This window comes from Anabrus simplex, chromosome 3 (assembly GCF_040414725.1).
Source record: "Anabrus simplex isolate iqAnaSimp1 chromosome 3, ASM4041472v1, whole genome shotgun sequence".
Classification (NCBI taxonomy): domain Eukaryota; kingdom Metazoa; phylum Arthropoda; class Insecta; order Orthoptera; family Tettigoniidae; genus Anabrus; species Anabrus simplex.
The window spans coordinates 185275441-185300224 of NC_090267.1; the positions used below are offsets into that span (position 1 = coordinate 185275441).

General features: G+C 38.3%; 1 protein-coding gene across 8 annotated transcripts in view; it reads left to right on the plus strand.

Annotated features, from left to right (window-relative positions):
• LOC136866132 (SWI/SNF-related matrix-associated actin-dependent regulator of chromatin subfamily E member 1) overlaps positions 1 to 24784 on the plus strand; it is a 221649-nt gene that overhangs the window by 115202 nt on the left and 81663 nt on the right. For 6 of the 8 annotated variants that reach the window (XM_067142826.2, XM_067142828.2, XM_067142827.2 and 3 more), the window contains 3 exons: positions 5508 to 5592; positions 12991 to 13095; positions 17669 to 17841. In XM_067142826.2, coding sequence (XP_066998927.2) covers positions 5508 to 5592; positions 12991 to 13095; positions 17669 to 17841 — 363 coding nt within the window. The remainder of the gene's footprint in view (positions 1 to 5507; positions 5593 to 12990; positions 13096 to 17668; positions 17842 to 24784) is intronic. The other 2 variants (XM_067142824.2, XM_067142823.2) reach the window with 2 other exon arrangements.

Below are 24784 nucleotides of genomic sequence, written 5' to 3' on the forward strand. Positions count from 1 at the left end.
AATTTATTTTCATGTATTTACATGTTTTGTGTTCAGGAGTGAATTTAAATCGCAAAGTAATGCAAATGTTGTGAATTAACACCACAATCTTCAAAATAACATTTTTATAAATGTTTTCCCAATACCACTCCAAACATTCTTGTCCATAAGCCAGTATTTTAATTTGTTCGGTGTAAATTCAAGAATGATCGATTGTATTGTTGGGACAGTCTGTACTGTGATACATTGTCGATAGTCTCGTTCCACGGTGACTTAGAGTACTGGAGTAGATCTTGGATAGTAGCACTGTGGTCGATGATGAACAGCTGTAATCCTGTGACATGAATCGTTTGGCTGGCTACCTCCAAAAGTTTACGTGATTGTTGTTGAAATTGGGAACTACATTTGCCTCCTGTTACATCGGTAGCGAGTGTAATGCACAGTAGAAAATGCTATATAATTTAATATATAGTGTGTAAACTGTGCATTATCATCAAAGCTAGGGTGTTATTTGCGTGAATCAGTTGGCGACCACATGTTTGTCGCGGTAGTTCCAAACTTAGCAGTAAGCAAAAGAATGGGAAGCAATGTAATTGAAATATTATGAAAGGAGTTCAGAAATAAATTTTGCATGTGGTTACGACTTTATATTAGGGTGTGACTACAATCAACCATGTGATAACAGTGTTTGTTGTTGGACATCACAAAGTTGGCTTTAAAAATGCCAAAGGTAGCAGTTTCTGCCACAGACAGACCTAAATATTATAAGAATGAAGGATTTGTAATTTCTTTTGGCATTCTTATATGCAAATATTTTAATTGTACTGTAGGTTAGATTATCGCAGGAAAGATGCTTTAGACAAACATTGTAAATCTGAGAAGCATTCAAAATGCCGAGAAATTTTGTGTTTTGAAGTTAGTGATCCTAGAGTGGCCAACATTGAAAGAAACTTTAACAAATGCTAGTAGCATGGAGGATTTGAAAGAACAGTTTATTTTGACATTACTGTTGCGTTTGGGAAAGCTAACATACGAAACTAGACAATCCTGCTATCCATACTTGGCTTAATAAATACGTTCATGGAAGTGGAGATTTACCATCATCAAATCAGATCCATCAGAAATACATCCCCATGACTGGTGAAAGGAGGGAAGAAACTAAAGGAGAGCTAGAAAAACAAAGATGTATTTCGACTATGTGACAAAACTACTGACAAGAATTATAGGCGTGTTTTCGACATCTTACTTCGTCCCATCAGTACTATCGACTGAAATGAACACCCATCTGGCTGTCTCTGTTGTCCTGCCAATAGCGCAAATTGCACCAGGGCTATATTAGACACTTTACAAAATTGAACTGGAGCATGCATTGGCAGTAGTTACGGACTCTACATGCTATCATGACAAAATGTGCACGTACTCTTCAAGGACTGGTAGAAGAAATAGTCATGTCCTGTGTTGGGCTTATAAAGTCAACCTTCTTGGCTGCATATTTGTAAACGAGATTGATGAATTGATCATGTCTATAGTAAAGACAATATGCAAAAAAACAAAAGGCAACTGCACTGCATTTCTAAGAGAAAAATAAGAAAAAAACAGACAAGATGAAATTCTAGCATTCTCAATGCCTGTGTGTACAAGATGGAATTCCTGGTTTAAAGTTGCAATGGCCACACAGGTGAAAGATGTGGTAGCATTTTTCAAAACACTGGAAGATTAAAATTCTGGGGTCAACTTTTTCAAACAAGCATAGACTTTTACAATACAAATTATAGAATTATAAACAGTGTATGTTTCTGTTGTTGGTGCCTCTCTTATTTTCTTAGAGGGATCTATGTGCCCTACGATTTGTATTCTCGTTGGGAAGCTGGATGACCTCGAGGTAAAGCTAGTGATGGTGGAGTATTCAATAAGACGATCCTCCAGAACTTGCAGTATATGCACATATTCACTGGGACCAATGAAAATATCCGAGTATTATTGCAGATCACATTTTTTCTAAAACAAATGTTAGTAGGAGCCTTTTATTTCGGAGCAGTGGGTTATAAAACATTTTCTTGTCACACTCTTAGACAATGAATTGGCGGTTATACTCGACCATGTGCGACTGCAGTAGAATTACTTTGGCCGCCATTTTGAAAACTTCGACCAAGTCGAATCGATCAAATCGAAACTCGAAGGTGCAGGTTCAACATTCACGACTTCTGCGTGCTTAACGATGTGGATGCCAGTCCACTTTCTGAAAGATTTTAATGTTTTCTTCATTAGAAAGGAATTTCACGTTTTCCTTATCCCTACCTAGGCTACCACAAGACAGATATGCACCATGCTAGTCATTTTCACACGATTATGTTCGTAATCCAGATATAGGCTACCGTATCACGTGACAAAACTTCACTGTACCACTCAACACAAAATAAATATCTAACTTCTGAATGGAATGGGAAATACAAGCACAATAATAGGCTCACTTTTTCTGTAATTACACAACTACGGTGACGGCTCTTGCTCGAGTTTTAAATCACATTTTTTTCACAAAGGATGACAACTAACATTTTCAGGGCTAGGAAAAATGTGATCGTACTCATAGTAAATGGTAATAGCGAAAATTCGTGATGTCCTAATCCAGACATAGGCAATCGTATTACGTGACAAATATTCGCTACAATTTACTGTACCACTCAACATGAAATCAATTTCTAACTTCTGAACTTTGTGAAATACAAGCACAATAAACTCACTGTGTTATTCACCAATCTCACTGCTAACCGGCAAGCAAAATTGAACATTCCTGAAGCTAACAGCTTGCTCCCCAAACGTGCAACTTATCCTCTGAAGTTCAAGAATTTAGGGCCTTGTTCCATAATCACGCAACTGTTGCGACAGATCTTACCCGAGTTGAAAATCACGTTTGCTTCACAAGTGATGACAAATAACATTTTCAGGGCTAGGAAAAATGTGGTAGTACTAAGCGGTAATAGTGAAAATTCGTGACGCAATAAGTGAGGCATTTTTATATATTTTTAATACAATGAGAATTGGGACTTCAGATTTATGACTTGCTAAGCGGGAAAACATGTTAATGAGGAACGTACTAACGAGGTTTCACTGTATTCATTTAGAATGTGTTTCAATGTGCTGCATGGTGGTGAAAGTAAAATAAAATTGTGGCTTCCTTATAAGAATTTTCTCATTCTTCAATAGGCACATATTATGGTTTACCTGCTATTTTTTTTTTACTTTGTTTTATTCATTTTATACATTTTTAAATGCACGTATTGTACAAACCTGATCGCTTTCCAAATTTTAACATTTTTTTTTCTGAGAAAATAACAAAAACACAAAACGCTACCTTCTGAATTTAAAATCAACAAATCTTAAAAAATAAAAAATGCTTTCTAACACCTCTACGTATGGGCTATTCCATCTCCGAAGATGCACCGGCAATGGGTTCTTTCCATGGGCCACCAGATTCAGTGTGTACCATGAGTACATAGATTTGGGCAATTCCACCATCGCCAGGGTCAACTGCCGTGGAGTACATGTTGATGACAGGTCACCATCACCCAACTAAGATGGTCACATTGCAACAGATCACTCACGAATTCAATGTGGGATAATAATGAAGTGTGAGCAGCCATACCATCCAGGGCAACATCCTCACAATGAGTAACAGAAACCGAAGTCCCACCCACTTGGGTACCACTGTTCACTGCTCTTCTTAAGGCACAAAGAATGACAATGGCGCAGGAACCCTACTGTTGAACTCTCAGAAAACCTGCACTTACCACAAGACAATGTACTATCCATTTGCTCTGATTGGTTCGATTAGCATTCCTTGGGCATGAGGTCACTTGCCCGATCCCTAAGTTCACTCAACCCCAATCCTATCTAGCACATCTAAGTAGTGCTGTCAAGTGAGATGTGCACACCATTGACCCTGCTCTGAATGATGCGTGTGCATTAGGGAGACTGTGCAGTAGTCATGAAACCTTATGACTTTTCACGCTTCCAGTAGTATCTTGTGGAGTCCTTATCACACCACATTGACTTAGTCATCAGGGTGAAAAGGGGTGCTTCATGCAATTAGCCAGGTATCTCTAATTCAGTTGCTCATCATTGTATTGATTTCAAACATGTCAGGGCATTTGTTAATCATTATTACATTTTACAATTAAAGAATATTTCTCCTATTCTTTCTGTTTCTATAATATGTTAAATTAGATGTCAGGTTTTCCCAATTGCATCCTGGATACAAATCTCAGTGACTGCATGTGGAACTTTTGATGGACAAAGCAGAGAAGAGATGGTTTTTCACCAGGATCTCCAGTTTCTTTTGCCTCTGTCATTTTACTAATTCTCTAGTCTTTCACTTGTCACACTTCAGGTGTGCAATAGGTATCAACAACCAGCAGGATTCTTATCTGACACAAGTTAAGGCTTCATTCCTCCTATGTGGCAATTAGCTTGAATCATATTAATTTTGAGAAATTATCGAGGCTAATAAAAAGACTTTCTCAGTGAATGTGTAACTTCATTTCGGTTATCAAAATAGTAATATGGAAAATAAGTATTTCTGATTTTGTGGATGCTAACAGCACCTAAGCATGGTAGTTTCACAGTGCAGCATGTCCTTGGGAAAATATGCTCTCCATGCCTTGCAATAGAAAAGCATAGTAGAGATGCACATGTTCAGTCAGTTCCTGTTTGTTCAGTAGACCTTTCCTTTGCCTTGCTTGGTGAGAGGAAAGTTCAGTTATGCCACAGTAATTTTAAAAGTCTGACAACTGCAGATGATTGGTAGTGGTAATTTTGAACTTGCTCTGTATCCTCTCCACACTTGCTTCCTTGTATCGCTTCTGTCAGCTTATGTGACTGAGAATTTGGTGCTGCAGGGAGAGTCACATTACATCAATTTGTATTTAATTGTGATTAGTATTAGTAATTAGTTCAGTGTTATCAGTTGAAAATCATTGAAAGGTAGTATTAAGACAGTATAGATTGACCTGTGCAATGCCAAATTCCATCTTTGCTGAGGGCATGTCATGTGTATCATATCTAAGTGGGTCAATTATTGTGGTGTTTTAACAAAAAGATGTGTGTCCAGTCTTTCTTTTAAGAGGAGTATTCATTTTGTAGTTAAATAATAATATGGTGGTAGCTATCTTTCACCATTCCTAACATTTTCTTCTATCCCAGTATAGTTTATGTTTATTGGTAATCTGTTCTATTTTGTGTCAACAGTTATTTCATCCACATACATTTTTAATTAGGTTTTATGTTTTTCTGAAATTTGCAAAATGAAGCATATATTAGTACACAGGTTGCTCCCATTAATATGATAGCATTGACATGTGACTCTCATGTTAGCTAGGCCAAGGGTTTCATGTTATGTCCAGATTGCTTCTTCCTTGACAGCATTTGGTTCCTGGCAGCTCCACGGCTTATTTACATTCCATCACTGTTAGCCAGCCTAAATTATAACTTGATCGCTTCTTTTCCTCCCTTTTTTTTCTCTCGTGTTTCAGTTAGAGTATGAGAAAAATTTGAAAGTGTATCACAATTCCCCGGCTTATGTGGCGTACATAGCAGCCAAGACCCGTGGTAAGTCCGGTAGGTCCAAATCCATTTCATCACTCTTGATGGTCGTCACGTCCCGTGTGCTCCATTCGTTCGTAACATTGTTTTTGTCACACCCAGCAAGCAACCCATTGAGCAGTAGTTAAAGTAAAAAATTGTAGATTATGATCCATGTGTGTTTTGGAAGTAGATATTCTTAGACCATGGTAGTAATGTGCATGATAAGATTAGTAGCGTTTCTTAATTAATGGAGTGAAATGGAGTTGAGTGGTTCACTCAGCATGATTGCCTGGGAGAATATGAGTGGCTTTTAAGTATGTTAAATAATGCATTTTAATTTCACATTATCATTATTACCTATGTGCATAGAATCTGAAGTTTTGCTCATTTCCTAATTAGCTAAAAAACAGGAAACTTTACACTTGCATTCTCAATATATTTGAAAATGTCAGCAGGAAAGAAATAAGATATTTTTCATTCTATAAGTTGATGGTGATAGGCTCTGTCATTATACATTTTTCACTCTCATTTCTCATAGGACAAATAGAAAATTTCCTATTTATTTCGTTAAATTTTAAAAAATTGAAATCAAATTCAAAATAAAAGTCTAAAGTTGATGAGTAAAGATACCTTTGGAATATAATTTCCCTGATATTGACAGATCCTCTGTTTGTTATTGTAATTTCTATCTAGTGTGAGTTCTACCTTTGGAATATAATTTCCCTGATATTGACAGATCCTCTGTTTGTTATTGTAATTTCTATCTAGTGTGAGTTCAAGACCTTTTGTGTTTCTGAAAGACTGAAATGTTCAGATGTTCAATTAACTATGAATTAGAACCTGTGTAAAATTTGTGAAAATGTTTAAAGGAAAATAGGAAAATCATTCTTCATATATACTTATTTTATTTAGAGTTTATTCTTGAAATTCCTGATTTTGTTCAGTCCTCTTATTGTGTACAGTGTCATTCATTGAGGATGCTGATGAGATTAGAGCAATTAGAGATATGTTTCCTACAGAGGTGGAACCAACTTCGTGTGGTTATTTTAATTTCATATACAATGCAATTTCAGAAACCCCCTCAAATTAATAAACAGTTGTATTTCTTTCCGTACTTTCCTGTGGAAAACCGTCTAAAACTGTTCTATCTAGAAAATTTTACCTGTGGAATTGATATGTTCACAATGATTATGAAGTTTCTTCCTAACATTGAGTTTTTCTTGTTTTTGCTTCTTCATTTACAGAGTTCTTTCATATTATCCATTTATCTGCATCCAATTTTCATATATTTCATTAAAGTATTGTGTTATTCTAGAAATACAGTATCAGCCGACTACCTAATGACAATTTATTTCTCCCAACTCTTTTGGAGTCAGAGAAATGAGAGTGTACAGGAAAAAAAAAAGACAAGGACAAAATAGACATCTTGCACACATTACTGTCATCATAGATGAGCACTCACCTCATCAACTCCAGTTCTACTTTGTCTATTCCTTCTTGCCCTCTGAAGCTGGTTTCTACGTCCCAGCTTCAGTTTGGGGAAAGGGAGGGACTCCTTCAGAGGTATTGAATTAGGAAGTACAGGGTAAGAAAAATGATGCATATTTAAAAGAAAAGTGGGAAGTTTATGCAGGTTACAAATGATGAGAAACACAGAGGAGGAGGAAGAAGTCAGTGGGGTTAATGTACACTTGTTTCTTCTCTATCCATTGCATGTGCTGGGCGAATCACATAAAATAACCATTGTGAATATTTCTGAAACAAGATGTGCAATTGATGCATCGTTTTCACATGTTGGAAGTACAGTTAGCGGCCCACAAAATCTAGCTCATACAGAGTTTCCAAGAATGATTAGAAAGTAGTTTTTTTTTAAATCTTTTTTTTTAATGGAATATTGTCTTTTGATGCTAAAAATATACTGTAGTTAAGATTAGAATCACAATGGCGTTTATTACTTGCATGCAAATTTTTATGATATATGATTTGGATCTTTTGGTGCTGTCTGCTCCATAGAGATGGACTCTCTCATCCTCTATCCTAATTCATCTGAGTCACAACAAGCTTCGTCAGAGGGGCGGGCAGCCATCAGCACTTTTATGAGGAGCCAGCCATCTTGACTAATTAAGTCTTGACTATGAAATTATAGGACAAAGGCCAGATAAACACAAAAAAGGGAAGGGAGTAAGTGATGCTGATGAACATTTGTGACTAGAGACTAGAAACACAGATGGGGAAAGACAGTCCAGCAGGTCAGTATACAGTACGTAATAAAAAGGAGCAATCGAGTAAAGTCATGTATAGGAAAAAACAAACTTTGATTGGAACACGCATTAGGATAAACATAATGCAGGTCATTGTAGGAAAAGGGAGCGGTAAAAGGACAAATGTGAAAGCATAAAAGGAGGCGGACAGTCTCCACATCACTGTGTACTGCCCTCTTCATGTAGATAGGCTTTCTCATCAATCCCAATTCTTTTACATTCATCTGTTTCAAAGATATATCTTCCCACCTGGAGGGCTGATTTTTGAATCCCAGCCAATCCCGAGTTGAGATTTTCATCTCAAAAATCATGTGGTGTCAGGAAGGGCATCCGGCCTTAAACCCCTAACCAAAACCAAAATGAGCCTGGATGGCTCCAGCGATAGGTTCAAGAAAGTATTTTTGATTATGTAGCAAATAATATACACTTGTCTGACCACTTTGATGCAGATAATATGCAAATTTATCTCAAAGAACGAAGTATTTTTAATAGAAAGAGATTCTAAAAGTCACTTTTGAGATGCTCATTTCCATCTATTGTACCATTAAGTGTGATGGAATATTTTTGGGAGTTATTCTCTTTTATATTATCATATCCCTCTTTCCTTGGGGCCTTTTTGTGGTTCAGTGTCATTTTTCCAAATGAAGAAAGCGATAGTAGTAGTTAACAACTATTATTATAATAATAATAATAATAATAATAATAATAATAATAATAATAATAATCGTCATCATAATCATAAAATGGCCTCAGCTTATCAGGTTTAGGTCGTTTGAAGTGATGCCATCGGGCAACCTTGTTCATGTTCATGCTGTGCTTGCTTTCATTTTTCTTATTTCCTGGATGATACTTATAATATTAATGAGCAGTAACATTCATGTATAGATCTTCATTGTTGAAATCCAAAGAGTTTCCTTCTAGTAAACTGTTGTGCGCTATTAAATGCTAGTATCTGTTTTGTGCATGAGGTTGCTGGGTGTTAATGTGCTTGTTAAAATGTTTGTGATGATTTGTCATTCATATGCCTTGTTTTGAGACTGATTACCTAGATGTTAAGCCTCAGAAACTTAATTGTGAAAATTATTACTTAAAATGTCTTTGTCTTGTTGAAAATTTTACCTTTAATAAGCAGTATTTATAAAACGTTGTTGACCTTTTAAAGTAAGTATTAAATCTCATGTGGTTCTTAAAAAGTAGGATTTTTGGATTATGCAGTGTGTGTGTATTGCTGGAAATTGTTCTCATTTCCTATTCATTTCTTGGATTATGGCCCTCTTACTTGCTAACCATGTAAATAAAATATACTCTGTTTGATACCTCCATAATAAGCCCACTGGACAAAAAATTAGTCGCCCTAGTGCACACTCACAGATAGATCGTTAAGCCTATACAGATGACACAGAAAATGAGTCCCATGCTGAACCGCACGTGCACTGCCTCTATGCGAGCATAAGGCAATAGCAATCAGTGAGACATTGATTGATGTGTCAGACGGACAGTATACGTCAACATGGGTAGATGTAAAGCTGTGACAGAGTGGCGAAAAGGGGCAATCGTGTTTACCCATGCCTATGTTCGTACAGTGCGTGAAGTTGCTGGATTTGTTAGTGTTTTTCAGCAGACTGTTAAGCAGTGGTGTACTACACATGACCACGAAACATGACTTCAGAATTGTGGTTGTAAAAAAAAAAAAAATCTGACTGCTCCGGTCCACGGCTTGTGAATCAAAATCGCATCCAAATCCAACAGGACTTGCTACAGTCAGTGAATGAAGGTTCATCCCAACCTGTTAGCGAGAGATGGGATGGGAACTGCATGCAAGGAACATTTGGAGTCGGTCACGTTGCAAGAGGCCACTCCTCACACGGGTACATAAAACTGCACACCTTCAAAGGGCTAGAGATCATCGTACATGGAGAGTAGCTGACTGGCAGAACATAATGTGGTCTGATAAATCATGTTTTTACCTGTTTTCCAATGACGCACATTGTTGAGAGCACCAAAGCCCAAATGAAGCATTTCATCCTGCATGTGTGCTAGATCAGGTTCAAGCTGGAGTTGGGTCTGTGATGTTTTGCAGGTGTTTTTTGTATCGTGGATTGGATCTGCTCACTGATGTGACCACTGACATGAACCAGCATTCTGGATGATCAGGTGTTGCCTTTCAGTCAACACCTGCATGATGAGAATGCTATTGATAACCCCGTACCCCTTCAGCTGTAAGCATATTTTCCACCAGTGTGACATCAGATGATCCACGTTAGGAGAGTAAGGTGGATGTGGTAATTTCTGAAACTGCATCTCAGCAATACAGTCATTTCTCGATTCATATGGGTTTGCATATTGTTATATTTTAGGAGAACACCCTTTTGCCCTTGTCTCTGGCCACTTTTTTTTAAATTACACAGTGTAATTTGCATAGGGTTGCCACATATGCGATACTGTTGATAATAGTTCCCAGTTCCAGCCAGTCAAAGATGATGCTGATTCCCTCCGTGTCCATGAACTTGCCGATAAAAGGCATTATGTAAAATTTCTAGCAAGAGGGCTTCTTACACTGTATTGATGTTTGGTCTCCAGTTCATAATAATGAAGCCTGTTCTGATCTGCAGTCACAATCAGTATTGAAATCCACTGGATCATGGTTGTGGTGTTGCAGGAGATCTTTGCTCACATCCACTTGCACTTGTATTTGCGCTTTTGTCAGGCACCTAGGAACTCATTTGGACAACACATTCCCCAACTCATGGTGCTCGTGTACAGAGCGCCCAGAGATCTTAAAACGAATCTTGTGGGTATCTCAAAAGTCTCTAAATGTGTTACACTACTTGTCATGGATGACAGACTCCACTCGGGTGATGATGGTGACATTATCATTACTGTTCTTCAGTCACTGGGCCTCTTATCTGTTGATGTGCAGCTACTTTTCTAGCCTTCGAACCAGTTGTACATGTTTTTCTTCTTGTGTGTGATGTTACATGCTACCAATCACCTGTAAATCTCTGTGGTGGCGACACAGTTTTTCCACAGAAACAATGTTATCCAGTGTTGTCCTTCACCCTGTCTCTGTTGTCCGATAGCACATAAGGAATGGCAGAAAAATTCACTGTAATGGACACAAAGTATTGCATCCCTCTGTTCACTGCTGCCATCATGTTTCAGAGTTGTCTGCTCCCAGCTCCAACCAAGACTGATCCTGTGCTCTGTGGAGGCCGCTCTTATGTACATGAGCGGTCCGTATATAAAATAACATGAGTGTCAGCCGCGGCAGAGCCAGGAGCAGACGAGTGTCACCCCCAAAGGCGATTGCTCCCAGTGCTTTATTTTCTTTAAACAAAATGTTTGTATATACAGTACAGGCAAGGGATACTTGTGATGTGATATTGCTCACAAAATTGTGGACCACATGTGACTATGATACACGGGTGATTCTATAAATAATGCACAGTTTGACAGTACTGTAAATTGTAATACTGTACTCAATACTAATGAAGGTCACACCAGTCACAATTCAAGGTATGAGGAAGATGCACCTGTGTTCCTTTTGTCTGTAACATTACTTGGGTCTAGATAACAAAAGATAGTAATCCTCACATACACCTACCGTGCATTGAGTAAAGTTTGTAGTTTGCTCACAGTGGACCATATACAGTTTCTCATTGGGCTATTCGTTTATGTGTTGGCTGTACCAGCTCAGACAGTGACCCAGGACCTGGAAGGCCAAATACATCAACACCAGGACAAAGTGTAAAACTTGTGATGGATGCCCTTCAAGGAAATTACCATATGGCATGTGAGGATTTTTTGTAAGCCTTGGAGATTTCACCAGTTTCATTATTCCATATTTCAACAAATGATTAAAAGAAGAGAAAATTTTGTTTGTGATGGATCCCATGCTTGATTGCTGAACAGAAGCAAAAATGCATAGACATGGCAGAGTTGCTGAAACAAAAATTTCATGTTGAAATTTTTGTCTTACATTTTTTCTGTTGATGAAATGTGGATTTGAGACTTTGAGACAAAGTTGAAAGCACAGTCTTAAGAAGTGGAGAGCTGCTTTTTTCCCATGACCAAAAAAATGTTGACGAGTGCAGCTGAGGGTTAAGCAAATTATGATTTGTACTTATGATCACCAAGGAATCGTCATAAGAGTTCCATGTTGACCAAGTGTCACAGCAGTGTATTGCTGTGACTTAAGGCTTAACATTCTTCCACACATGGGGAATGTGATCACTGAGCTGCATGAATACAGATGGAAAATGTTGCCTCACCCACCCTACAGCCCAGACGCAAGTCCACCAGACCTCATCGTATCCCCTAAGTTGAAAAATTCACGTGTGGATGTCATTTTTCTTCTCTGAAAAAGCTTCCTGCTGCTGTTACCCAAGCCATTCTACACATGAATTTTAGTGATGCTGTAGATGGAGTAGTAAGTCTTCCCAAACATTGCAATTTGGTCATCGAGATGCAGAGAGATTTGGAGGGTTGCAAACAGTTACTGCTGAAATAATCATTTTCAAACTGAAATAAAATATTGTGCATTATTTATGGAATCGCTTCATAGTTTGTGCAGTCCATGTTCCAATTCTGAATTGGAAATTTATTTAGACTGGTCTGCAAATGTTTTACTGTTGTAAAAGAATTAAATGTTACTAGTCCACATGTGACATCTTCATTACTGTCCAGACTTTATGAATTGTTACTCATATAATTGCAGACCATTTAATTGAAGCCCATCATAAAACCAATTTCCATCTATACGGTCATGTAAATTGAATACTATTGCCATCTGTCTTCACCTTTCTAACTTTTCAAGTAGAGTTTTGTTAAAATATACTAGTTTATAGTTTCCTTGTTCTGTGCTAAGGGTATATTTTTTAGTTCTTAGACAGTTAAGCCTTTCAAGGTGAGTCTCTTAGGTCACCTAACCAATATCGGTCAAAAAGCAACCTCCACCCGCAACCCCCCCTCCTCTCTCTCTCTCTCAGCTTGAGCATGTTCATTATTATAACCTCCTGTCATTGTTCTCACTTGGTCATAATAGCAATAAATTCTGATACTTTATTATTATAGAATATCCTGATTTCACTCAGAAAATTTAAGTCACTGATTTTGAGTAATAGTATGTAACCTATTTGTCAGAAATCATTAACCTAATATATTTGCACAGCCCAACAAGCTGCTGAAGAACGAGAGATACATGAACGCTCAAGTGGAGGATCTGGCAAACCTGCAGATCGTCGTATTGATATCCAGCCAGCAGAAGATGAGGAAGGTACTTAGTATATTTTTTACTTCAGCACATTATTTATTCTAAGATTGTTGGTGTCTTTTATTACTGGAGTGTCACTGTTATTGTTCTCTACTGAACCAGAAGACATTAACAAGTTCCTTGTGGTTCTAGTCACCATGTGTCCCAAAGCCTGTTACTCTTATCCATTGGTGCAAAATTCCACAAATTGTGGAGTAAATAACTACATCCTAGTTAAAAATGTCAACATTTTGTTCATAATTAAGTAAAGGATCGAGGCATGTCTGCTGGTTTTGATCGGCCCACCATTTACCCAAAGGAACTTGTTTACATCTTCAATTCATATCGCTTTGGGTCACCCTGTGTTTAAATTGTTGTCTAACCTATCTTTTTCACGGGAATCACTTAGCGTGATTACAGCGAATAAAGCCTACATGCTGCCTTCAGATGGCAGGTTGTTGTTTAATAGGACAAGTATCACCTTTTTTTTATATCTTGTGTAACCTTTTCCTTTTTACACTGCTCTAACTTAAGCAAATATAAGTTTTCAGATTTGTGTTTATTAGAGAAACTATCGATATGTTTATTATCTTTCCTAAATAATATTTACAAGCAAGTTCATGTCCTTTTTTGGCATGGAGCCTTCACATTCTGGCACACCAGTGGCACGAAAACAAAGAGGTTTAGGAACGTACTGGATCCCATTGGAATTGTTCATTATTTGGAACAAAGTAATGACAGGCGGTGATTTCTCTGCAATGTCTAATGATGACCCTACGTACAGCCCCCAAGATAGTGACTCATCTCCTGACACAGACAATGACTCTGAAGTATGCGGGTCGGCCATTTACGGAGACGAAACCCCAAGTGAAACTTCTCCAAGTCAGATTGTTGGTGATGACTGTGTGCCTAGGTGAGGCCCAGTATGGGGGCATAGCATGGCATATGTGTTTTTAATGACTCACAGATAAACATTGTGACTACTTTCAATAGCCCTTCTGAAATTTATAACAGCAAATTATGCAGGCTATGGTAACCGAAACTGACAGACTTGCTGCACAAAAGTTAGGAAAGTGTCCACCAAGAATGGGGGGCAGTTATCCAAATGGATTGTTACGATGGAGGAAGAAATGGCCTGTTATTGGGAATATTACTTGTCACGGGATTAAATTATGTCGCTGAACTGCCACTTTATTGGTCGAGAAACCCTTTATGTGAGAATAAGGTAATAAAGGCTACTATGTACCGCCTGAAAAGCAATGTTCCCCTCCACGGCACCATAGACTCGTCTATTACAATATTTCTCCCAGGGGTTGCAGTGTTCTGAAAATTTTTGTTCTGCCTACGCAGAATGGTATAATGCATTACCATAACTCTCCTTGGGTCGAGTTTCAGCAACAGAGATGTAAGCGGGATAAACATACTCTACATATTTCTTTGTAAGCCGGGCTGAGTGTCTCAAACAGTTGAGATGCTGGCCTTCAATCAATCAATCAATCAATCAATCAGTCACTACTGATCTGCATTTAGGGCAGTTGCCCAAGTGGCAGATTACCTATCTTTTGTTTTCTGAGCCTTTTCTTAAATGATTGCTAAGAAATTGGAAATTTATTGAACATGTCCCTTGGTAAGTTATCCCAATCCCTAACTCCCCTCTCTAAAATGAATATTTGTCCCAATTTGTCCTCTTGAATTCCAACTATATCTTCATATTGTGATGTTTCCTACTTTTAAAGACACCACTCAAACTTATTCATCTACTACTGTCATTCCATGCCATCTCTCCACTGACAGGTCGGAACATACCACTTATGATATAGATGTTGATTCCCATAGGGAACCTGAAATATTTGTCTCGAATAAGTAAATTTATAATAGCAGAATAAATTTTAAATTTATAATGTCCAATAACGGACCATTTATATGGGTATTACATACCACTTAGTCGAGCAGCTCATCTCCTTTCTCTCAATCTTCCCAGCCCAAACTTTGCAACGTTTTTGTAACGCTATTCGTTTCTTGGAAATCACCCAGAACAAATCGAGCTGCATTCCTTTGGATTTTTTCCTGTTCTTGAATCAAGTAATCCTAGTGAGGGTCCCATACATTGGAACCATACTCTTGCTGGGGTCTTACTAGAGACTTACATGCCCTGTCCTTTACATCCTTAGTACAACCCCTAGATACTCTCATAACCATGTGTAGAGGGACCCTTTATTTACAATCCCATTTATGTGATATCTCCCAGTAAGATATTTCCTTATAATAACACTTCAGTACTTACAATGATTCCCAAATGGAACTTTCACCCCATCAATGTAGTAATTAAAACTGTGAGGATTTTCCTATCGTGAAACTCACAACCTGACTTTTAACCCTGTTTATCATCATACCATTGCATACTGTCTATCTTACAACATTATTAATGTCATTTTACAATTTCTTACAATCTTCTGTGTAACAACTCGAAATGCATCGTTTAATTTACCTATACATTCACATAAGTAACTAGTTTCCAATCTACTGTTGATATAGCCACATCTCCTTGATCTTTAAAATATATCCCTGGGGTTTTCTCATATGGTAATACCTGAAAATCTAGCGCTTTGCCCATGATAATTCCATATGTCATTAGGTGACTGACTGTTATGACCCAGACTTCTTTTCATGCTTAAGTCTCCATCTCACACCTCCAAGGAAATGACCTGCAATTGAAAGAATTTCCTGCTATACTCTGGGGGTTCGCGTTCCCATATCATTTTATCGAATATTTCATGTGACAGCATTGCTTTTAATCGCAACATTCGTACTGACATCATTGTAATAATCTATATTGACTTCAGTTGGGAAAACTATAAGGACAGTCTTTGTGAGAATTCCGTAGCGAAGCACGGGTACATCAGCTAGTTATTTGATACAAATAGCTTTGCGCTTCGCATAATTGCGCGGGCGCTTGATGCAATACATTAATCTATGCATTTGCTAAATAGTGGCATCTATGTGCATGACCAATTTATACATGTGGAGCATGAGTTCACACTATTTTAGGAAGGCTTATCAGAGACCGATCATCTCACTCACATGCAGTACTTCCTGTGAGGGAATAGGAATGTGTAATTTTTAGCCTTATAGCCTCGTATAGCAACAGTTGGGCTTTGAGACAATAAGTGTTATAAATATATCATAGTACTTTGTTGCACAAGACATGTAGAATAAGCAGTTTTGACCAATTGTATCTCCTGATTTTCATATCAAAATCTCCTGATTTTTGGTTTTGTAAAGTTGGCAGGTATGGTCATGGTATTTTCTAATTCCAATACTATGTGGACGTGCATGTTCGTAATTCTTAAAAATTGTAATAGCATCATCCAGAGGCTTCTGAGGCAAACGTTTTTATATTCTCACTTGAAACAGCATAAACTAGAGCCTTTACTGAGCATATATTATGAAAACAAATTCCAAGCCCTTGGTAGGGTACCAGTAATGATAACCTTATCGCTATGAATCTACATGGGAACACCCAGTCCGAAATTTAACCAGGCACGAGAGTATATAACCTAAACTCTGAAATCGGTGATGCATACTGTGTTTGTGGTTTATCTTGAGAAATATCTACATAGTACTAAAATTAACTTCTTCCTTTATTTCTGTGGAGTTAACAACTGCTGTCAGCCTTGTTATTTGTGCATATATTGCAAAAACGTCCTCCTTCCAAAACACCAAAGTTTGTTTAATTTACATCCATTGTAGTAGTGAGTCGAAAGGTGTTATGAAGAGACATCAACAGCGCCCTCAAATATTGGTGAGCATGTCCTAATTTGCTCATAATAATAGATGAATTAGTGAAGGGTTGGTTCTCTTAACTGAAGGAATTATTGAGGAGCACGAAGAAAGTTGTTGTTACAGTGGAGTTCTTGCTATATGCCATACTCACTATAACAGACTACTACTGTATCTTTATGCCAGTATAGTGCAGTTCGTACCACCTTGTCTCTGACGTTGCAAAAATAAGCTCAGAAATATTACCATTTGTTCATATATGCTACACATTCCAACATTGTGTATGGATCTTTTCTTTGTCAGTCTGTGCTTTGATAACCCCAATAGTAATCACAATTTTTGGGGTAGTCATCATTGGCATTTTCTAATTCATCTTTGCAGTCATCCTTTTCGTCACCAACTTATCCCTTTGTAGGAGAATGGACATTCACGATACTAAAATGAAAGGATTTTACCCTTAATTTCCAAGGCTGATCAGCTTATTGCTTAGCAACATTGTAGTTTTAGGTCTGTGACTATTCCTATGAGTAGTTTTAGGTCTGTAATTATTACTATGACTGAGCAAGTTGACTATGCAGTACAGTTCATGTAGCTGTAAGCTTGCTTTCAGGAGATGATGGGGCTGAATCCCACCAATAGCAGTCCTGATTATAGGTTTTTATAGTTTTCCGGTATCATGCCAACAAACGCCAAGGATGTACCTTAATGAAGGCCATAGCTGCTCCTTCCCAATCCTGTTTCCTGTTCCAGCATCTCTGAAAACCTGGTTAGTGCAACTTTTCACCAGCAAATGATATGTGTGTCTTTCCTGTTCTAGATCAAGACGATGGATACTCGGTTAAGCATGTGGCTTATGCTCGTTACCTCCGGAATCACCGCCTCATTAATGAGATATTCTCTGATGCTGTAGTGCCAGATGTACGTTCTGTAGTAACTACTGCACGTATGCAAGTTCTTAAGAGACAAGTCCAGTCACTCACTATGCATCAGGTAATAATAGAGTATTTTAACAACCACTATGAGCAGATGAGCTTTACTAAAGTAATATGATGGATTTTACAGTTGAATGGGCATGACAGATTCATCTTCTGTGTTCTATTTTTTGTCTTCTACTATCTTTCTTAACCGTTATTGTTTTTGTCTCTCCCTTTTCTGTTTCTCTTTCTGCTTATTCTATATATGCCACATCAAGGAAGAAATTTTCTCGAGATTGGCCCACCTGAGGAGTGTGTTTGCCTGCAACCTCCTTGAAACTGAGAAGCAGAAATGAGCTTGTAGGGGTCTGAGAAGGTACATATCTCGAAGAGAATGAAGAAAGGAGAGTCCAAGAATGAAGAAAGGAGAGTCCATCTACAACAATGCCTGTGTTTGTAAATCTGGAGTTTGTCCTTGTCTCTCACTTTTTTTTCTTTCTTTAGGTCTTACGGCAACGATGGGATATGAAAGGGCTAGGAGTGGGAAGGAATTAGCCGTGGCCTTAATGTACAGCCTCAGTATTTGCCTGGTGCAAAAATGGGAAACCACAGAGTACCATCTTCAGGGCTGCCGACAGTGAGGTTTGAACCTACTACGTACCTGCCAAGTACTCTGGTTTTTCTGTAAAATTTACGGATTTTGAGTGTGTTTTGCGATTGTACGGATGAACAACGTTACTGAACGGATTTTGAATATCCGTGCTTGTTTTCGCCTTCTGTGGTCAAATCGGCTTTGTTCGGCTTTCTATAGTTGCTGGTAATACGAGATGCAGTGTTTGAAATTCGACCAGTAAATGTATCCATAATCACATTATCGATTATCGCCGTGCTTTTGTCACCTGTTCGACCTCAACTGCTACTTCATTCACTGAGATGTTCCCAAACAAGTAGCAGCCTGTGATTTTGAAGAAAAGAAATCGGTGAAAAGTAGCAGGCTGTGAATTTATATATAACAACTTTAGTAACTGCGGCATGCTTTATAGCAGCTGATAGGCTTTGTGTCTGGATGCGAGTAACATTGGCGGTAGTTGTGAAATTAATCGAATTGTGTGTTGAATTTTTAAGCAATTTAGTATTTTTAGTAGTTTTCGTAATGAGCTCAACTAAGAAACAATATTATCAATCTTTTAGGTAGACATATTATGCTGAATTTCCTTGTTTTATACGATCACGGAAAGGCGAAACATTCACATTCTGTTCCCTGTGCTTGTGTGATATAAACGTTCCTCACGGAGGAAGAACAGAATTAATAAATCACATTAAATCTGTTAAGCATGTCTCCAATACAAAATTTAAGGATGGAAGTCAGAAAATTCAATTTGCTTTTTACCTCTTCTGGAGCCGACCTTGATATAGTAAGAGGGAATGCTTGTTCAGTTCCTTTTTTAATTCAACATAATATCCCATTAGCTGCTGCCGGCCATGCTGGTACTCTGTTGAGGAGAATGATTCTAGGTTCAGAAATTGCAAAAACGTATGGCTGTGGTCATACAAAAACCACACACATTTTGAAAGAAATTGCTACAGATTCAAGAAGTGAACTTGTTGGTTACATGCAACATGAACCATTTTCTTTAGCTATGGATGGGAGCAATAATAGTAACATTAAGCTTTACCCTATTGTCGTCAACTTTTTGGTGGCAAATGAGGAAAAGATAGTTAGCTCAGTGTTGTCTCTCCCAGCCTTGGTGGGCGATTCAACAAGATGTAATTTCGGTAATTTCACAGTTAGTGTTACAAAATACCAATTCAAAATTGTGTAGCCTTCTGTTCCAACAATGCTCCAGTCATGATTGAAAATAAGAATGGAGTTGCTGCCGTTTTAGGGGAAGCACAGTCATCTGTCTTTGTACTGGGTTGCTCATGCCATTTGATTAACTTGGCTGCTGAGAAAGGTGCAAGCAGTTTGCCTGTTAAAGTTGATGTACTAATAGTCAACATCATCTATTATTTAGAAAAGAGTTGTAAGCGGAAGGAATGCCTTAAGAGTTTCACGACAACGAAACAAAGAAGATACTGAAACATGTTTGCACAAGATGGCTATCGTTAGGAAGGTGTCTGCAGAGGCTGCTAGATCCACTACATTGTTTCTTTAAAGATGAGGTGTTTGTTAATGCTCAGTGTACATCAACTACTAGCTTACATCATTTACGATCCTAAAAGCCGAGCCTGGTAGTTCCAAAGACCATGAAAAGAAGAACGCTTCGTCATCGTCTTCTCTTCATGGGGCCTCTAAATATTACTTCCTAATTAGCGTTGACCTCTATGATCTTTTGCTACCATGTTTTTCCTTCATTCCCACCTAGATATACCTGCTCCCTTCACAAAGTTGCAGATTGTTCTTATTGGGTCGTCTTGGATTTTTTCTCTCCCCTCACCTGGTAGTCCTAGAGTGGAGAGTCTAATTCTACCCAGCGCCTCACATTCGAAAAGTACGTGTTCAGCTGATTCCTCTGCTTCATTGCATTTCCTACATATATTGTCTCTTATTACTCCAATTCTGTGTAGGTATTTTTTCAGGGGGCAGTGTCCTGTCAACAGTCCTACTACCCCTCTCATATTTTCTCTGCTGAGTTTCAAGATTTCTTTAGTATGCTTCTTGTTTGGTCCTTTTATCACTTCCTTTGCCAGTCTGCATCCTGGAGTATTTTTCCAGTTCTCCATTTGTTTCTTTTGTACCCGTTTTCCTATGTAGTGTCGGGCTTGTCCATAGGAAATCCCGCATACAGGTTCTGGGCCTAGAAAATGTGTTTCTGCCCTTTTTCTGGCCAGTTTATCTACCTTTTCATTTCCTTCTATACCTGCATGTCCTGGTTCCCATATTATTTTGACAGTGTTGTACTTCTCTCGTAGAAACTTCAGAAATGTAAACACTTGCCGCGTCACAAAGTATTCTAAGACCTATTCATGCACGCAATCAACTTGATTCACAGTTTAAACCTTTCAAAAGCCATAGAAAAAACTATTTCTGAAATGTATCCAACAAGGTGCATTTACAATGTTCAAATAATGCACTTGGATAAATCGCTGACAAACATAAACTCACGCAACGAAAAAAAAAATCACACGATTCAAAGGCGAGGGTAAATTATGCTGGTTTCCTTGTGCAAATGCATTATTTTTTGGATTACTGTACCATTTTTGGATGCCTTGTACATGCACGGTAAGGACTTGAAACCCTTAAAACATTGTGTCTTATCGAACTTTCCTATGACGAGAGGAGGAATTCTCTCACTTCCGTGTACATTGCAACACAGTACAATGACCCTCGCCCTTGTACGATTTCCCGGCTGGCACTTTCTTCTTTAAAACCATAAGACCGTTTGGGCTCAGCATTAAAAGAAAGCAATGCAGTTTCATCGGCAATGACAATATTTTTCGGTGCCTATGAATTTATTATATGAGCCATGATTTCTTGTCAACTGTCGGCATCGTCATTGTTCACGGGTTCGTTTTCTCCGCACACTGCCTGCTGCGTGAAGGCGTTCCTTAAAACATTGAATACAAAAGAATTCCAATTTTGAATTTAAATTACTCTGTAACATACTATTGTTTTAAAATGTAAAAGCAGTTTTGAATAGAAGTTCGAATTTCGGTAATGGGGCCGACATTGTACTTCAAATTACAAATTATCCGTATTTCGAATTAAACAATTTAAATAACATGCAAAAACGTATCTCATGTTTCCGGGAGAATTAGGCGGGATTTTGAATTAACCGATTTCGAATTATCGAGGTTCTACTGTATTCTAGGCTTTCCTCTAGTTTACAAACCAACTGCGGGAGTTCTACTTCAGTGGATCTGCCAGGTCTATATGCAAACTGATTTTCATGTAACGTTGAGTTCAGTTGCACCGTTCTTCTGATATATTTGTCCAGAAATTTTTCCATTGCTTTCAGCATCAAAGAGGTTAAACATAATGGTCTGTATGCTTTGGCTTGGGTATAATTTGCCCTTCCAGGCTTAGGTATGAATACCACTTTAGCTTCAGACCATGATTTCGGCACGTACCCTAAACTAGACTAGCTCTGAAAAGGTCTGTCAGGGCATTGACGAGTATCTCCCATCTTTCCTATAGGAGTATCGGAAGTATCTCATCTGGCCCCCGGAGCCTTTATAGGATGAAACGTGTCGATTGCCCATTTTACATGGTTATGTTTTATTATTCTGTTGGCACAATTCCAGTCTGCTTTTCGAGCTCCGGTCTCTGTTCCAACTGTTTCTTATTCTGTCATCCCCTTAGCCTCAGGAAAGTGACACGTCATTAGTATCTCCAACGTGTCCCTCCCCGCATGAGTAAATGACCCATCTGGTTTCTCCAGTGTCCCCACTTGATTTATATGGGTTGCTTTCAGAACCTTCTGGAGCTTTGCTGTTTCAGTGTGTGATTTCACTTTCTCACAGAATAGTCTCCAAGATTTTCCTTTTGCTTTCCATATCTCTAGGTTATACTCAGTGAGTTTCCTATGATATACGTCCCACATGCCATTTCTAGATGATATTCTATACAACATCCTAAACTCTTTTTTTCATTTTGGCTAGTTTGTTGTTCTACCACCTTACTTTTTTTGGTGTTTTTCTTTTCTGTGAGAGGACAGTTTTCATGGAATGAATCTATAATGGCCTCTTCTAATAGTTCCATGGCCTCATTCAATTCTTTCTATCCTGTCATGTTAGTTTGGAATTTTTTGTACAGCCTTCCCTAGAACTTCTCTGTATCTGTCCCAGTTAGTTCTTTTTGGGTCTCTGTACATCTCATTCCCACATAGTCTTGCATCTATTGCAAATTGAATGTGCTGGTTGTCTGCCTGTGATGGTTCCTCCAGCATCTTCCAGTCTTTAATAAAGTTTGCAATATGCGTAGTGCTTAGTGTAATGTCTATTACCTCACTACGATTTTTATTTATATTTGTAGGCTTGTTTCCTAGGTTTAGTATCAGTAACTCAGTTCCAATAATAAACTCTAGTAAAGACTCACCTCTTGCATTGCAGTTCGTGTTGCCTCATGCCGTGTGGTGTGAATTTGCATCTGCTCCAAGGATTGGGTGTTCGCCTTTCCTCTTTGCGTTTTAGATTAGGTTCTCAACTACTTCTGATGGGGGCAGATTAGTTGAGTCATATGGGAGGTATGCACAGCCTATGGTTATTTTTCTGGGTCCCTCCCAATTTCGAAGTTTAATCATGGCCACGGTTACCGTATTTACTCGTGTATTAGACCCCCTTGGCTTTTCGAGATGAAGAAAATGAAAAAATAAATCTCGCCTATAAGACCCCCCCCAACGTAATTCATCAGAAAACGATGACGATTCCGCTTTGAAGCGGGTACAAGCCTTATCGCAGCTCTGATATCGCACAAATTTGTGAATAGCTTCGTCCATACGACCTACGCAATGAAAATGCATCAAATCCATGCAGTACATCTGTGTTTTGCAGTTAAGAAATGTCCGCGTCTGTAGCATAGGTCTACTGCAGCTCTGATGACGTCGCACAAATAGATGAATAAGCCTAGCTTCGTCTCCAACCCGCACATTGCAAGTATGCATCAGTCATGCTATATGTCTGTGTTTTGTAGTTAATAATGTCCACCAGCATAATGGTTAGCACAATTAGTTGCTGTTTTCGGGGGTCTGACTTCGATTCTCGGTACCGTACTGCCAGAGATTTAAGAATGGCAGGAAGGTTGATATGCGGTAAAAGCGGTACATGTAATTCCCCTCCACTGGGTGTGTGTCTAAAAAGAGCTGTACCACCTCAAGATGAGGAAACGAGTTTACTTTAGTTGAGAAATATTCGCGCTTGTTGCTATTTATTCAGCAGGCGAGATCATTAACAAAGTGGTCGTTTAATATCTCGTAACTCAGGCCAATATAGGTATATATTTGGAGAGAAGTAAGTTTAAAACGTGATAAAAGCTATCCAATTAAAACGATTGTTTTACTCGCCAACGTAGCTAACAAATAATAATAATAATTTTATGTCCCTACGTACTTCAAACGATTTTCAGAGACGCCAAACAAAACATACTAGGGTATGCGTGAATTAAAAAAAAGAGACAACGAATGTACGAAATTAAACATTATGATAATAAAACGCATTACTGCCACACCTGTAGATATCCATAAATGCGGTATATTTTCCTGTTATTTGTTTTTATTTTTCACGTCGAAATTTTGGCACTGTCGTCTGTGGCACTATCAGGGCGATAATATACCTAACCTAAACAATGTTGTCTGTCTTATCTCATGGATAGCTGTTTACACAAATTCTGATGTGATAAATGTAGAGAACAAGCATGAAATGTACTTAAAAAAATAAGGGTCTGTGTTTCTACAGCCGCAGTTATCAAAAGAATGTTTCCAGGTACTACGTATTACATTCGGAAGTAACATATGCTAGTTATTAGCTGATAGTTTGGCATGCCTTCTACAGCACTTCTTTATTCGGAAGGAGTGGTTTCTGCTACATATATGCCAACTGGGAATATCAGAGACCATCTGGGAATAGATTTACACTGTTTAGACTCTGTAGTCGGGAACAAAATTATTTTTAACAGGTTCAGAAAGACGGGACCTCATATGCTCTTGATTGCAGTGCATGGCTCAAAGAGAATGAAGCATGGCTGACGCGACTGGAGAGAGAGAGCAGTGAAGATGATGTCACTTAGAATGCCGACTCGCCGTAGCAACATTCTCTTTGGGTAGCAAAGCAGGGAAGTTGGCGGCGCAAGGCAATAATTCAAATGAAAACAGTGATCAGGTTTACTGTGTGCTAGGCCTACTGCTGAACTGACAGAGACAAATGACTGGCCATTAAATTCTTTTGTATCAATATTCAATTATATGATAACACGATAACCTTATCCCTTTCTTCTACGGGATCGAGTATGAAGCGAGACGAATCTTCGTAGCGAGTTTTTATGGCTGTATGCCCTTTCTGACGTCAGCCTCACCAGTGGAATT